The following is a 16716-nucleotide window of genomic DNA, read 5'->3' as shown; positions in this document are numbered from 1 at the left end:
GCGGCGAGCCGCGCGCACAGGCGGTTATCTACTCGCCGAGCGAGCAAAACACGAGAGGGCACGTGTTTGAACTTGTTCGATCGCCGACGAACGGCGACGAGCGGCGACGTGGCAACGTCGCATCGCGCCGTTCAAAATAGCTCTCACCAGCTGGCGACTTTCGCCCGACCCGCGGATTAAAGTCCGCGGAATGACGGCGACGTTCTCGAGGGAGACGCGGCCGTCGTTCCTGCAGGGCTTTCAGACTTCGATCCGTCGAGGCGGGCCGATGGACTTCCGGAAAATGCGTCCGCACGTTCGTAAAATCGAACGGTGACGCGATGAAATGTGTCATCGATTGCATCATCCTCTCGGAAAAGATGGCCGCCGTTGCTCGCACGGCGAGAAACGACTGTTGGTCCGCACTACGTAAATCAAAGCTGCGAGTCACGCGGCGAATTAGGTTGATCGTAGCGTAGGTAGGGGGGTGAGGATCCGGAAACGAGAATGGGAATGAAACGTCCGTCGAAAGGAAACATTTTGAAGACTACTTCCGCGATGAATTCGCGATTATTCCCAATCGCAAATCGATAATCCGCAGGTCTGCCGTCCAGTTTCCTGTTACGAGCGTATCGAACGACACTGCCAGCGCCATCTCTATTTTATTGACTAAGATAGAAGGAAAGGGCCACTAATGCGTTATTTATTTTCTATAAGCGTCCACATGTTATATCATAAACTGCGAATTGTATCAACATCGTGACATCTTATTTGCGCTTCTTCGTATCTTTTTTAACGCTCTTCAAATTCAATTAATCTCTCCACGAGAAGTAAAATATGCGATTGCACGATCTATCCATATTGGATTTGTCCGTTTTGTAAATAATAAACGGATAATTTTCAATTGTTTAGTTCAGTCTCTCATTGGTCAAGAGGATTCGAAGGTTTATGTAAGGCGCGAAACTGGATGTTGCTCGAAAAATTACGAAATTGCGAATATGTGAATATATCATAATATGAATATATCATAAAATTTCGCTGAATTCAATTTTCAACGAATAAGCGAGAAGTCTTCGTCGTTTTGTGACAATAGACAGATGTACTTTTCTATATTGAAAATCTATAAAAATGTACCTCTTTTAAAAAAAAAGATAAACTGATATCAATGTGATTTAATGTTATTTCAATGATACAATTATTTTAATTTAAAAAAATCATATCTAAAAAATGTATTTCAACTGTACAATTATCTTAATTTTAAAAAATTACAAAAAGTTATATTTCAAAAGATGTATTTTAATTGTATCATACTTTAATTAAAAAAACCGAGAATTTATTATATAATTTAAAATAGCTATTTTTAATTATCTACAAAATGATGAGATTAAATACATTACACGAATTAAACAGACAAACTTATAAAAAAAATATTGTATTGTGTCTAATAAATTGCAATGCAATTAATAATGAAACATATTTAATTATAATAAATTATTAATATTGTCAAAATAATAACATAATATTTTATAATAAATTAAATGTAATTGTAATGTAAACACTTTAGCATGTCAAAAGTTCGACACACGCATACTTTTCTATTCTTTTGATAAAGTGACAGATACGATAAAAAACGCTGCACGAGTGTTACAAGTTAATCGTAAAAATTCTTGTTGATCGCATGTCGTTAACATTTCTCATGACGTTGCACGCATTGCAAAGAGCCACGGATGCCTCCGACGTGCGTGCGTTAAGCTCGCGCGGCCTTCGCGATTGCGTTAGCGTCTTTTTATCGATTGTCCATCGGACGGACAATACACGACACACGTGGCATCCGGTACCGGGCATTCCCCAGGCGTCGATTAGACCGTGCAGGCTCGTGCTTGTTGAATCGTGTTGAACCTCGCTGCTTCACGGGTCTGAGACTGAGTCATGAGACTGGTGACTTATATTGGTAGGATTGCTCATTTAGCTGAAATTTCACTTTAACGACGGTCGCTTTTCAAGTGGTGATTGTCCTCGCTACAGAATGGAACAACCATGCCCTTCTACGTGCAACAAACAATGAACTGCTGTTTTTAAATAAGAATCGAGACATCTAGAAATTTCTTATTATTTAACTTATTATCGCATACATATGTCACAGGCATGTCGTAATCAGTTTGACGTCATTTTCTACAAGTTATTAATCTGCATCTTATTTTTTAATACATTTCATTTTATGCCTTGTTATATGTAAAATCTTCTTCTTTTAATTTTTAGAATATATCATATTCAACCTTCTAGAACCTTTAAAAATAAATGACTCGAAAAGTTTTTTTTCCGAGTTTCTTTGACAGCAAATAATAATTTTATAACGGCACATTTCTCAAGTATATTCTTAAGATATATGTATAAAATAATACTAACAATTAATGTATAAAAAATATCATGTAATAAGTTAAATAAATTATTGGAGTTAGGGAACAAATCATAATTAAATTGTTATATATATATATATATATATATAGTTGTATAGTTGTATATTTATAAAAATTTAGTTTAATTTCTTATTAAGAATTTATAAAAATCGCTCCCACCAAAGCAGAGTGGCGCAGTGGAAGCGTGCTGGGCCCATAACCCAGAGGTCCGTGGATCGAAACCACGTTCTGCTACAGGTATAATTTTTACTTCCAGGAATACCTTTTTTTATGTATATTATTCGAAAATTATTTATTTAATATAATTTTTATTTTAAATATTATATGTATAATTGATAAATTTTATGTGTATAATGTTAACATTATAAAATAATAATAAAAAAAAATAACCGCCCAACGTGGGGCTCGAACCCACGACCCTGAGATTAAGAGTCTCATGCTCTACCGACTGAGCTAGCCGGGCTACTTGTGTAAGGTGTTCTTTAATATAAATATTAAGGCAGTTAAATAGTAATAATCAATATTTGTAATTTCTAATAGTGTAATGTTAATATAAATAATTATAAATAAAAATACATTATTAAAGTGAAGAAAATACAACGAAAGTATAATTGCGAATAATTGTTGCGTAAAATAAATTTTTATTGAGACTCGTTGCATCTTAGTAGCAAATAGCTCATTACAATTCTAACAGTAAATATATTATATTATATACAATCCTTTTTTTAATATTAAAATGAACACAAGAAGTACTTTAGCGTCGCACTAATACAGATCTTTATGGCACGTGAATAAGTTTACTGTCGTTGATAAATATGTTTATATCGTACAACGCAATATTCTTTGTGCAGTGTAATATTGTTTGTCAAAGACGATTGCTCATTGATGGTCCCTGCTGGCAGTAAGGGTGATCAATCAAACACTGCTTAACTTAATTGTTAATTAATTCATAGAATAATATATAGATTATTTTAATAATATAAATAGAATTATTAATACTTTTTATTTAATAAAATAAGATAATAAATTATATAAATATACCTATTTCCATTAATACTTAAAATTAAAAAAAGAAAAAAGTAAATTAAGTCGAGATTAAAATTAATCTACATTGATAAAAAATTTTTGTTTCAACCAATTTTACTTAAATCGGTGAACAATTTATCAAGAAATATTTGTATCATTTTGTTAAAATAATTAATAGAATTATTACATAATAATACATAGAAAGAAGACCAGACTAGCAATTTAATATGTATTTAGAAATTTTGCCTCAAACAATTCTACTGATTGTATTAAGCTAATCAGCATTTAATCGAAGTTGTTATAAGTCTTTTGTATAAATTTTACCGGTATTTGGGATTGTATTTTCATCGCGATGTATCTGATATAACGATGACGTTTTGTGCTACGTGCGACGAACAGGTACTAACAACCTAAGCACTCTAACAAAATAATTAGAGATCGAAAAGCGTTATTAAAACTCCAAAGGGCTTAAGTTTAAATATATTTGCATTCGCAAAAATAAATATATACGTTCATTAGTTTATAAGCGTTTTTACGATATGAACACATTAAATGACAACATTAACAATACCAATCCTGTCCTCGTCTACTATCACGCAAAAGTAACTTTGCTTCTGGAACCTCATGGTTATAAAAATCAATTAATAATAATTATCAATTACTATTTTACTGATTTGTATATATTTGTTATTTAATATCCAAACGCGTGATTCTTAATCATAATCAATAAAGAATAAACTTCAAAAATTATCTTACTTTTTAAGTATCTTAACTTTGACCTCGCAATTTTTATTCTTGCTTGCCGAACGATTAATGCAACTGTATTGCAAAGAATAATGCAAGAAATGCTATAAACAAACTCTTGCCTTGCTCGATTTTGCTCGCCGTCGAACAGCCTGGGGGACATTCTAGAGGCTCGACGGTCCGATTCTCATATAAAAGGTTCCTTATGATTTTCTTTCCCTCACACGAGTTCTCCACCTTGACGAACTTGATCTTTTGCGTCTCGAGAAATTGCTCCAGATCCATGCGGCAACGCCACTTTAGCGGGTTGCCGGCAAACTCGACAATGTGCAGGTTTGGCATATCCTGAAGGTCGCTTGTGAAGATGCACTGCAAATCGTTACCCTCGAGATTCAAATAAACCAGTCTGTGCAGATGACGGAAAGCGCCCGATGCAATGTAGTGGATCGAATTACCGCGCAAATCCAATCGCTCGAGACGCTCTATATTGAACCAGTCCGTTTCGATCGACGTTAACGGATTATCCTGAATGGTGAGCCGCTCCAAAGAGTCCAGACCTCTAAAAGCGCCAGCCGAAATCGTTCTCAGACCGCAGTTCCTAATCACGAGTTCCTGTAACTTTGGAAAACTGTAGAGAGAGTTAGCCGGGAGATGGGGCAAATGACCCTCGTAGAATTCGATGTAAACAGCGTCACGTGGTATGTTTTTCAGCAACAATAGATTGCCACCGATGCAGCGATACCGCGGTTCCGTGGATTCGGGAATTTTGAAGCAGGAACCCTCGATGGTCTCGTTGTGGAAGCCTATCGAAGGTGGCTCCGTCGTGGTGGTCATCGAGGTGATTGCCACCCCCGTTGTGGGAGGTGTCGATGGAAACGCGGTGACGTAACAATCGTCGTTCACGTCGAACAGAGACTCGCGATTATACGGTATTCTACGGGAATCCAGGAATTTGGCCAGCTTGGTTCCGCATAGGCAACTCCACGGATTGCCCGCTATCTTAAGAGAGTACAGATGCTGCAGCTTGCGTTCCATGTACTCCACGCCGAAGCAATTCATGTAATTTTCAGAAACATCAAGGCTGTACAGCCGCGGCACCGTATTGAACAACTCATTGGGAATCCGGTAAATGTGATTGCGCGAGAGGTCCAGGTGTCGCAGATTCGTAAGACCCTCCAGCGACTCGGATGTCACTGTTTTCAGTTGGTTGCTATGCAGCGACAGATATTCCAAATTGTACAGGTCGACGAAGGCGCGGTACTCAATCGTCTCGATACCAGAGTCGCGTAATTCCAGCTTGGATAGCCAGCCGTCGAAGCGAGCGAACGCATGTCTCGGGATTGTCTTCAAGTTCGAGAGGACGATGCGAATGGTATGAGCTGTGCGAGGTAAGACATCCAGCTCTTTGATCGAGGTGATGCCGCTGCAGGTGAATACTTCCCGTGACGATTGAGTTCTGTCTCGCACGCAGGTACCTCTATGAACCTGTGGTCTTTGCGTAGGAACTTCAATAACTGGTCTTACCACGGTAATATTCTTCTCCTTTAAAATATCTTCAAAAGAGGTCCAGTATATATGACCAATAATGGGGGTCGTTAGATTAGTCTAAAAAGAAATTAAGATACAGTATTATCCATAACACAATGAACTCTAAAATTATTCTCATACAATATAAATTGTAAAGATAAATTGCAATTGTTGCAAAATTTCTTTTAAAACAGTTTCAAAATCATAAAAACATTTCAGATATATCTTAAAAATGTTTTATCTGATGAAATTAAAATATCTAATAAACATTGCAAAATATTTTATAATTGTGCCACAGCAAAATGTTCGCGATTCTTGCGCTTGAAATAATATTTTAGAAAGATTATAAATCTTTCAATTATCTTTCTGTAAGATTTCAAACATATTTGACATGTTTCAATTTCATTAGTGAAACATTTCTGAAATATTTCTCAAAAAATGTTTCTGCTGTATCAATTTTTCAAATATTTTTCTTTCTGATTTGAGTAATGCTTTAAAAATTTATAAAAGAATAAAAATGTCTGCAAAAGTCATATAAAATGAAATAAAATTGTCTTTTTATTTCTCTTAAATATCAAAGTTCTTTTTACCGAAGAATTAATTCCTGATCTTATCAGAAAAAAAATATATAAATACAAAATAAATTTCCATGAAATTCAAATATGATTATTACCTAATCATTCAAAAGTACGATAAGTTAAAAGATTTCTGAGATTAAATTTACATATAAAATAGTTTCATTATTCATCTATAACGTCATAAAATTTTAATAATCCAGTGTAGCAGTAAAAAATAAGCCCGATCAGCCTAAACTGTATTAACATCTTAAAACATTGTTTATTACCGTTTCAAAATTATATAAAAACTTATTACGAGTATCGTCTTAAAAATTTTCTTCAAGGCGCCAACTTACATGCGGGTACTGCCATCCATCGGTCGGTTCGATAATTTCATTCCTCTCGTAACAGCGATCGGTAATCTCGAAGCCAATATTGCTGTTCGTCAAGTGTCTCTGTAGATCCCTGCGACAATCGCAGTACCACGGATTACCTACAATGTCGATTCGTTCGAGGTGTTTCAGGTGCGTCAACTCGTCCAACGGCAGGCAACGCAACTGGTTATATCGCAGATCCAGATGGCGCAAGGTGCCGGCGAGCGGACGCAGCGCGCCAGGCTCGATGCGCTCGATGCCGTTGCGCGCGAGCACCAATTGGCGGAGCGCGACGAGATCACCGAACCAATGGGCGGCGACCGCGGGCAGCCGGTTGCCGACGAGCGTGAGTCGTTGCAGCTGATGCAGACCGGCGAACGCGCCCGGCTCGATCGCGCCGATCGAACAATCGCGCAGATCCAGGCTGCGCAGGCTGTTGCCGAAACGAAAGAAGGTGTACGCGGGCAAACGGTCGATCCACAGCCCCGAGATCTCGATCCACGTCGTCCTGTCCGGCAGGCGGTCCAGCGACGTCAGCGCGCTCGCCTGGAAGCGGTTGCCGCGACGTTCCTGCGCGAGAGAACGAACGAGATAAGATATCTGGGATTTGCGATCGCGATTGCGATAGAGAGGTGATCGCACTCGCTCTCGTCGATCGCTGTTGATCGCGTCGGTCGCATCTCCGCAGTTTGCGGAGGCTTCCTGTCGATCGTTTGTATCGGCGAATTTTTGCGAATATCGACCGTGACTATCGTCGGGATACGAGCTTCATTTCTTCTCTTACGGATTCCCGAGCGGATTCCCCGGACACGATTATCATCGACCATCGAACGGAGCTAATCAACGGGATTGGCGATAACAATCGCCGTAACCTTTGTTTTCTACGTGGCTCGCGTATCACGCGCGATTTTTCGTCGATCCCACGGTGAACCAATCAGAGCAGCAGCCCCGGCGACCACGTGACCCGGCTCGCGCGAGTTTTGCTCGAACGGTTGTCCGGTTCGGTCGTGCCGCCGGTCGGAATAGACTTCGGGTTTTCGTGTTTTCACATCGGCGATTTCGCGGTGTCGGATACGTCTCGACGAGCGACGTTCGTTGATCACGAGAGAATCGCGTGTCATCCGGTAACCGCCTCTTCACCCTCTTCCTTCCCCGTGGCGGAAGGAAGCGGTCGTCCACGGACAATCGTGTCGCGCGGGTCACGTGACGCGCGCATCCGCCATATGTCGCGCGCGATTTTCACCGAAGCGGCGAAACCGTGTGTGACAACAAACGTTTTCCAACATTCGCGCGTGTGTCCAGTGCGTGTGTCCATCGTTTACATGTCGCGGCCGATTTTCGGCACTCGCGAAGTGAAATCGCGCGTCGCCATTACTCGGAAAGATCCGTCGAAGGGAGACAACGATGGGGTTGTCGCGAGACTCTCGAAGATTTCTCGCGCTTCTGCTCCGAACGGAGTATCGTCCTCCGATAAGGTAAGCTTATTTAGATGTTTATGGATTTGGGGACGTTTGTATATAACATTTTCCGTTTACAAATAACAAAAACAAGAGCGAATAAAAATTAGCTGTCAGCTAATGTACTTGGTTTCAACATTACGAGACCTTTGTGTGAAACTATTATTGTCTTTCTCTCTTGAGGTGAATATTGGATTTTTTATATTATTGTACCAAGCGTGAATTTTTATTTATTTTTATAAAACTTGATACGTAGGCGTCAATAATGCCTTCTCGCTTGAAGATGGTTGCTCTCAAATTAGACGCATTGCATTTAGATATTTCGATATTAAAATTGTTGGAATATGAAATAAAAATAATAAAATATTGATATTTAAATGCAATGTGTCTGACTCAAAAATAATTATCCTAAAACGAGAAAGCATTGTTGACTTTTTTGACTTAAGATTTTCTCAAAGATTCCGAGATGCAACAAATATATGGGATTTTTGCAATGGCAATTTGTATTAAATTGAACAAATTGGCCGATCAATAAAAGGAAGGAAAATCCAGGTATATAATTCTCACTAAATTTATATAAACAATATAATTTTGATGAAAGCCCAACTTTTTCGCGTTCAACAACGGTTTTCATTGTTTCTAATACAATGTGAATGATAATTTACATCCATTTACACATCTCGCGTTAATGTTAAAATTATGAACCCGACTTTCTTTTATATATATATATATATGACTGTTAGGAGATAAAAACATCGAGAACAATGATGTTGCACAGTCGTTAGACGCGCAATTACATTCTTAATTAGCTACCATTCGCGAACGTTAGCATTAAATTTCGACTTTCTCCCGTGTCACCTGAGCGAGATAAGGCTGGCTTTTTAGGCGATAGAAATCACAGCGATAAAATGCTTGCGAGACAAATTGTACGATATAATTAGACACGCGATTATGTTATTATCGAAGCGTTTCAACTTTATCCCGAGAGCGCGGTTCGGCTCCCTGAAACGCGATATCTCGAAAACAACGCAGCCCGACTTGAACCGTATTGCCTTACTGTCGGTATATCGGATGCTGGATGCGGCTTACTCCGAGATCGTCCGTGTGAAACGAATATATTCAGAAATAAATATTTATCTTTGACACCTCTTGCACGCACTGCATTTTATATTCCTAATATTCGATTCGAATTAGAAGAATTGAAGCAAAATTGAATTATATAGAGTATTTGCGAAATTTGCGAATAAGATTGCGACGTAAAAGTTTGTGAAAAATTAAAATTAAAATGAAATTTGCATTATCTTTTTGTTATTGTTTCTAATAGTTAAATAATTTTCTAAATATAAAAAATTTATGAGAGATTTATCAGCAAAAAGAAAAGTTTTGCTGGATATGTACAGATCTGAAAAATTTTCAGAACTATCAAAGCAAGTATATAGAACATGCAAATTATTAGAAAAATTTTACAATATTATTATTATTATATTTAAATCTACTTATAGTCTAATAAAATTATTTTTCACGTCTCTAAAACGTCTTTACTGGTCAAATCTTTAGATTCTACAGCAAAATTGTTCTTTCCGTGTACTTGGCTGAAATTTGATTTCATTATTGAACAATTGAGTTCAATAATAACGATTTCTTTAACGTTGCATAACTTTTAATGGATACACTTAATGTACTTGGCGTACATTTCTTATCTTTGTAAGATCTTTTTGTGAGGTATTTCGCGCGAATGAACACTGCACAACGTTGGCACGAATTATCATCGTGTTTCTCGATAAAAAGAAAACCTCCTTTGTGTAAGTAACTGTTTTACCTCGAGATTGCTTATCGACTCGATGGTGATCATCGGCGGTGGGAGCGGGATTTCAATCTGCGTCATGCACTGCGGATTTCGGTGGACGGTGCAGATCCTCGGTCGAATCCTGCACTCTATCTCCTGGACGATCCTCCTCTCGCGGAAGAACCTCTCCATTCTCAGCCGACAGTCGCACAACCACGGGTTGCCGTCGATGCGCACGGTCCTGAGCGCCGTCAGCTGGGACAACTCCTCCACCGACAGACAATCGAGGTCATTGTCGCGCAAGTCCAGGGTCTCCACTCGCGGTAACATGCGAAAAACATCGGGCTCGACGTACACCAGGCCGCAACTGCAGGAAGAAACGCGAGCGTGCTTTATACACCATGCGTAAGCACGTACTCTGATTCTTAGAATTTCCCAGTTTTCTAAAACTGAAAAAGGAATGCAAGGATACTAAAGTTCCATTCGGCCTCGAGACTTAAAAAGCTCAAGGGTTTTAGAATTTTCTCCAACTCTGGAATTCAAGATCATTGAAGGATCGACGAGAAGGACATTAAAGATTCCGACAATTAAAAAAGTGGAATGTTGTTTTTATAGAACGTGGGATTATGCCTCCGAGAGATTCTGTTAACGTTTAATTCGAAGCGGGCTCTTTGACGCAGGCGCTAAACTTAATTCTTGATCTTTATTAATCGCGCGATTAGTTTCTAATCATCCGATATTCGGCCACCGGATGATATCACGGTCGTAATGGTGCAACGAATAACTGGGTCATCGACATTACCGAATGTATAACGGGCGCTTTACATAAGCCGCTGCACGTGGCCTCGATGTCCTCGAATTTGATAAATATAACAACGCGAAGCTGACGATATTTAATATGAGTCATAAACATGACGCCGATTATCATGAGCAAAAAAAAAAGAAAAAAGATTTCTGATTGATAATTTCTGATTATAATAATAATAAAATTACTCCTGCGTCGTTATTAGCTTTTGTGAACAATACACTTCCGCGGAACGAAAAAAAAAAAAAATAGTTTTTCCTTCATATTTTCAAATACCGGTATATTCTCTTCACGTTTTTTTTTTATTCGAACAGAATTGAATTTTTTTGCCATAATTTTGTCAGGTTTAGAATTGTAAGCTCGAATCGTGGAATAGAAAGAGAGGATGGATACCTGTTCAGGATCAGTCGCCTGAGATTCGGTATATGGCGGAACCACGCGGCCCGCACCGCGTGGATCCTCGTGCCGTGAAAAATGAGCCAGTCGAGCCGATGCAGGCCGCGAAATGCCGCGGGCTCGATCACGCTCACGTGACAATTGTAAAAGGACAGACGGCGTAGATTCGGGAATCGGCGGAACGCGTCGTCGGGGATCGCGTGGAAGCGCGACACCGAGAACTCGATCCACTCGGTCTCGCCGGACAGCCCGTCGAGGTCGCCCAGGTCGCTGTGGATGCACGCGTAGGCGATCGACCGCTCGTTGTCGGCGATCGGTGCTAAGCTGCATTTGCCGTGCACTCGGCCAATTAGGCCGACCAACGCCCAAAGCAGCAATATCGAATTGACCATCCTTCCTCGTGTCGCGGTGCCAGTGGGTCGCTGAAAGAGGAGACGCCTTTAATAATATGATATCATGGCATTATTTTCAAAATCGCCAGAAAAAAATTATATCATGTAAAGGGGTATAGTAAAATAAATAAGAAAAACGTAAAACGCTGATCGATATTTAAATCAAACGTACGCAATTATGCGCATGAAAGTTATTCAGTTTTCAGAATTTAAGCTTTTAGAGGGCTGTTTAATAATGTCACAAAGCTACAGCTACTATAATTATTATTATATTATTTGTAGTAGTATAGGAATATTTAATATTTAAAGCAAAGTGTATAAATGATATTCAAATGTATGAACATGCCCCTCTACCTGGAAATTCCGTAATTGATATTGCGTCTCTTGCGAATCTCGCCCACTCACTTTGTGACTCGTTGGAATTGCTTCAACCCTAGGAAACATGCGAGACAGATTAATGGCTTGTTATATTTGAAATACGCAAGGAATAACATCTCTTCTTAAAGAATCGCGTGAAATAATGTTCGAACGGTCAATAAATAATCGCACGATAAATTTACTTGCGCATTGCACCAATTATGACGAGTTTCGACGATGATCTCACGGTCAAAGAATAAACGCGGACCTAAAGTGTTGATGCATTAAGTGCACGTGGCTAATGCCAAATTTTCGGTCCGTCGAAATTTCGCTGCGTTTGATGCTCAGTCATGTCGTTACAAAACAATTACGATACGCACACTTTATGATGCTTTCCGCGGAGCTGGATATATTTTGTTCGGCGAGCTTGACGTAACTTCGTTTGCATCGAACAAACTAAAGCCTAGTCTACAATGACATAACATAAGGCTTAAATGAATTATTTTCATTTCTTATGCTTAACAATACAGTATAACTGTGCTGCATAACTGTTACGTAAGATTGTTAAGCATAAGAAATATTAAATAATTTATTTAAATAAATTTTTACAACCACGCCTTATACAGCCTTATAGCTTTATGTTATGTCATTGTAGATTAGACTTAAAAGAGTCAAATAACTTTTTGCATGTCTAATGGGCTTAGTCTGCACAGCAGATGTGATCTCGTAAGCGTGACCATAATAAAGAAAATCAAGGTCGCATTAAGTTTGCCTTTTAACACACGCGTACTCAATGCGAAACCATTAAGTCTATCCCTATAAGCCGAATCCGTCTTTTATATATATATATATATATATATATATATATATATATTTAAACATTTGTTATAATTATTCAATATTATCATAGGTCATAATAAAAATTATGAAATACAATTTTTACACTCGCATATAGTCCTTAAAGAGAGACTTGTCCAGAAAAATAAAGTGCCATGCACTTATACTATTTTATCTTAATTAATAAGAACATTCTACTGTTTCTAGAAATTTTTTGAGTTCAAAACCGACTTTCTAATTCGTGTCCTCGCAAAATCCAACTTTTTTTCGGTAAAAAGTAACAAATTTTTTTTAGAAGGTATTCGCTAATGGTCGCAGAATTTGCAAGATGTCGATATATAGGTCGAGTTCTTCGTAATCGCGTTTAGACTCACCGCGAACGAGTATACGTTGTCGTAAATAACGTCGTAAACAGTGCTCAAACTCCCTCGCTCGATGGGCACTGCGAGGCGTCGCGCAGCACTGACGCTCGCATCTGTCAAAAAAGCGGAAGAGCCTCGCGATCTCTGTCGTGCCGCCGCCACCCACGGGCTACTTCGTTTCTGCCAAGAAGAGACGTTGATTTTCCACGGCGGTGAGAGATCCCCACCGCGGCCGCCACGGCTAGTCGATCAGTCGGCGCGGCGCGCGCGCTCCTTTAATGGGACTTATACTTTTCCGATCGCGTTACCATCTCGCGCGATCGGCGTCGCTCGCATTTTCAGTAACGACCTCGTGGAAGTTTTCCAATGTCGTGGAGCGACCTCCGGATCGCGAGGAGATAAAAAAAAAAAAATTAATCCCGCGGGAAAAAACGCACGCGAGCGTTTTTAACTTAGCCGGCTTGAACCCGCGCGGAAGATTGTTCTAATTACATATTGCGTTTGAGCAAAAAAAAAAAAAAAAAAAAAAACAAATGCTTTTGCGTCGTTGTGGAAAATGCGTGTACGTTTTAACGCATCGGACGTGATTTGTCCTCCGTGTAAAAGGCACGGAAAGCGTTTTAATAACGTTTCGCGTCGGAATGGATATAAAAATTGATGAGACGAGAGAAGGAGAAATGCATTCGAAAATGCATTCTGTCTGGCAGATTACGATCAGCTCGCGCGTCGCGTTTATAGGTCGAAACGACTGAGCTAGCAAATCGGTCGCTTCCTCATTATATAAGCTCGTAAGGCCAAGGTCGCCCTTGTTCCCTGCGCCGGTAGTGGATGCACACCGATTCCTGCCTGCAACGACCTATCTTTAGCACGGCGCACTCTAGTTTGGCATAAAACTAGACGCGTGATACAGAATGACGCATAATTCGCAATGTGATCGAGTGGGGATGGCTGACAGTGAATTTTTGTTCGTGAGGTCCGATGGGAAAAAGGAGACATCCACATTCGCCTGAATATTTCTCTATGTATCCATGTATCCAAGATTCATATAAAAGAATATACATATTTACATAAAAAATAAAAATTTTATTTAAAGTACAAATTTTATTAAAAAAAAAAATGATCTACCTTTTTTTTAATAATTTAAAATGTTTTAATGTCAAATGTGACTGTGCGTTGTCTTTACCTTTAATAATGATAATCACTTCCGTCAATTATCGTCAATTGAACTGTGCTGATCGAAGAACTTTGGATAATCAACACTTCTAAAGATTATTATGTTATCATACACAATTCTAAAAATAAATTCAGAATAGAAGAAAACCTTTTGTGATATAAAGGACATCATATCTAAGCATTTTGCATCAGATATTTGATAATAAAGCGGTTCAACATTTTGCAATGAAACATCTCTGCGTATCGCCGTCGCGATCAAATCGGATTAGAATTTTTCCCACAAACGCGAGATCGATTCTGCGACCATATCGAAATTCTGCCCGCACCTTCGGCCTTTTCTTTCATCCGGTGTGAAAACGTCCCTGAAAACGCCCTTTCGCGCCGCACCCTGTACTCGCACCGTGTACACTCGCAGATTCCCCCGCGTGGCTTATGGCACTGCACGATCGGTCCACACCTGTGTCAATTCGCAACTACGCCCCGCGAAAATGGTAGCGCTCTTCGGGCCGTCAAGGTCTCTTTCGCGGCGCGTTCGTTGCTGACGACGACATCGGGGCCCTCCTCGTCTCCCTCGGTCGTCTCCTCTCCTCTTCCCTCCGCTTCCGTCTCGGTTCCTCTTCGACTGCATTTACGGCACGACGCACGTACGCGATGCACAACGAAGCTAGCGTAACGAAGTGTATACCGTATTTCAAAACGTACTCCGTTTGTTGTCTCCCTTGACGTCTACTCTCTCCCCCCCCCTCCTCCCTCCTCCCTCCTCGCTCCAATTTTTTCCGCGTATCGTAGATCCTGCTACACCGAATACACGATAAAGGTAGACGAATTTTCACCGGACTCGATCTCTCCGAAGTGAAGCATACTTTTCTAATATTTCGGAGCGGAGTTGGCAATGCTCTCTCTTTGGCAAAGCGGAAGAGAGAAAATTTATGAAGGCACGGAATCTAGCGGCGGCAGTGGACTTGAACTTGCGGTATTATATTCGTCGAGCGTGTTGCAATCGATTTTCCCTCCGGGAAACATTTTCCACATTATATTTATATATCTTAATCTTGAAATCTTGAAATTAAAAACTTTACGATACGAAGGATGCTTTTTGTCTTGGACGAACGTGAAGATTTTACGATTCAATTGTTGTATTGACATTTTAAATTTGAAATTAAAGAGAAATTAATTATTAACTGACAGAAAAATTTACTGTTATAACTCATTGAGGTGGTTTCTTGGATATTCTAGATAGAGCAAGTTCAGTCGAGCGATTTGATTCTTCGGGCGTAAATAATCATGAATTAGTTATGAGCGGAGAGTAGATCAATTATTTTCTTATGCTGTCGACTCTGTCTACAGCCGTATCGCATTAAAAAGCATATTATATGTAGCATGTTAATAGACACGTGACTGCATCGTAATTACGATGACACGACAATGTGTAGCACTATGTGTGTTATTATCCTTCGTGCATCGGTGGATCGCGCTACTTGCGTATCACGATACGCATTTAATGCGTTTCGTTATGCAATGTCAGGGCCAGAAATGCGCATTACATCATACAACACGCGGAGCGTGTTCTAATTGCACTTTGGGAAGATCGGTAATTGACGAACGAACGAACATTTGTTTCACGCACGTTTTTCATTTACGCGCCATTAGCGCGCAATTAATTTATCACGAAAGATGACAGTCGAAGAGATCGAAAAGAAAAACAAAAATCAAATATTGCATCAGAGATTTTCATGAAAATTCTTGGCAGGAAAACTACTTGAGCTCCGCAATCGCAATTAATCTTATCAAATGTAATCGAGCATATGTTAGAGAGACAATAAAATTGGCACGATCGAACACCGAATAAAAAAGTACCGAAGAAAAAACGAAAAAAAAATCAATGTCATATCGCAAGATTTCGCGCGATACTTTTCTTTATCTGACGATAGATCTGGGGGGGCATCTGTCAATTTCGAGAAAAAGAGGGGAGAGAGGGGGGAGTATCTCGTGGAGCTTAATCGAACGCGACGAGATACTCGACGTGATTAAAAGCGCAAAAATCGCGCCCACGCGTTTCAAACGCCTCGCAGCGTCTATCCATCGATCCATCTATCCATCCATCCATCCGTCTACTTTGCCCATCCAAGCCGAATGCCAAAGACGATGCGTCGTCATCGGGGGGTCGGCAGTCTTGTGCGGGCTGTCGTTCGCGACGCATGCAGTTCCGCGTTCGCTCGCTCGCTCGCTCGCTCGTTCGTTCACTCGCTCGTTCGCTACCACCGACACGATCGCCGTTACAAAACGAGCACCACGAAACGATCCACGATCCGCTCTGCGATGATCAACAGCATCTCCGTGGCGTCGCGCGAGCAGCTCCGTGAGTACACGCGAAATCGATGGTCCGCAACGATCGTATCGTATCGATCGAGATATCTCTCCGCCGGGATCGTTAACGAGACAGCGATATCGGTGCTGTCATTTAGTTCTCGTGCAGCCTTTCGGTTTATTCATCTTTCACGCGGCGTATGAATTCCGGATTTGTCCT

The 16716-nt window shown here is 40.1% G+C and overlaps 2 protein-coding genes, 1 long non-coding RNA gene and 2 other non-coding genes across 16 annotated transcripts in view; 3 read left to right on the top strand and 2 right to left on the bottom strand.

The window, feature by feature from the left end:
* The first annotated feature begins 1644 nt into the window (after window positions 1–1644).
* Window positions 1645–2785, top strand: LOC148937077 (uncharacterized). Its single transcript, XR_016138707.1, has 2 exons — window positions 1645–1930; window positions 2005–2785. It is a non-coding gene; the product is annotated as an uncharacterized LOC148937077 (long non-coding RNA).
* Window positions 2559–2630, top strand: TRNAM-CAU (transfer RNA methionine (anticodon CAU)). Its single transcript has one exon. It is a non-coding gene; the product is annotated as a tRNA-Met (tRNA).
* A 1-nt stretch (window position 2786) lies between the features above and the next one.
* Window positions 2787–2859, bottom strand: TRNAK-CUU (transfer RNA lysine (anticodon CUU)). The gene has a single exon. It is a non-coding gene; the product is annotated as a tRNA-Lys (tRNA).
* Window positions 2860–3017: 158 nt separating this feature from the next.
* Window positions 3018–14848, bottom strand: LOC105431173 (uncharacterized). Of its 8 annotated transcripts, XM_089074409.1 has the most exons (8): window positions 14200–14640; window positions 13029–13862; window positions 11815–11893; window positions 11066–11490; window positions 9901–10234; window positions 6607–7194; window positions 4622–5771; window positions 4238–4535 (listed from the first exon to the last, which is right to left on the bottom strand). In XM_089074409.1, exons 4-8 carry the CDS (start codon window positions 11458–11460, stop codon window positions 4387–4389), a joined length of 2616 nt encoding a protein of 871 aa, XP_088930535.1. In that variant the 5' UTR covers window positions 11461–11490; window positions 11815–11893; window positions 13029–13862; window positions 14200–14640; the 3' UTR covers window positions 4238–4386. The 8 variants fall into 8 exon arrangements, with proteins under 8 accessions (XP_088930528.1, XP_025075123.2, XP_088930533.1 ...); XM_089074402.1 differs by having other exon boundaries at window positions 3018–5771; XM_025219338.2 differs by having other exon boundaries at window positions 3018–5771; window positions 13029–13196.
* LOC105431172 (cytospin-A) overlaps window positions 7932–16716 on the top strand; it is a 46315-nt gene continuing 37530 nt past the window's right edge. For 3 of the 5 annotated variants that reach the window (XM_089074401.1, XM_089074397.1, XM_011645201.3), the window contains exon 1: window positions 7932–8099. In XM_089074401.1, coding sequence (XP_088930527.1) covers window positions 7947–8099 — 153 coding nt within the window. In that variant the 5' untranslated portion in view covers window positions 7932–7946. Of the gene's footprint in view, window positions 8100–16350; window positions 16549–16716 lie in introns of those variants that run through there. The other 2 variants (XM_089074398.1, XM_089074399.1) reach the window with 1 other exon arrangement.

The sequence above is a fragment of the Pogonomyrmex barbatus genome, unplaced genomic scaffold, assembly GCF_055798465.1.
Source record: "Pogonomyrmex barbatus isolate J1 unplaced genomic scaffold, ASM5579846v1 scaffold17, whole genome shotgun sequence".
Lineage (NCBI taxonomy): Eukaryota > Metazoa > Arthropoda > Insecta > Hymenoptera > Formicidae > Pogonomyrmex > Pogonomyrmex barbatus.
This window is presented reverse-complemented; position numbering and strand designations above follow the sequence as displayed.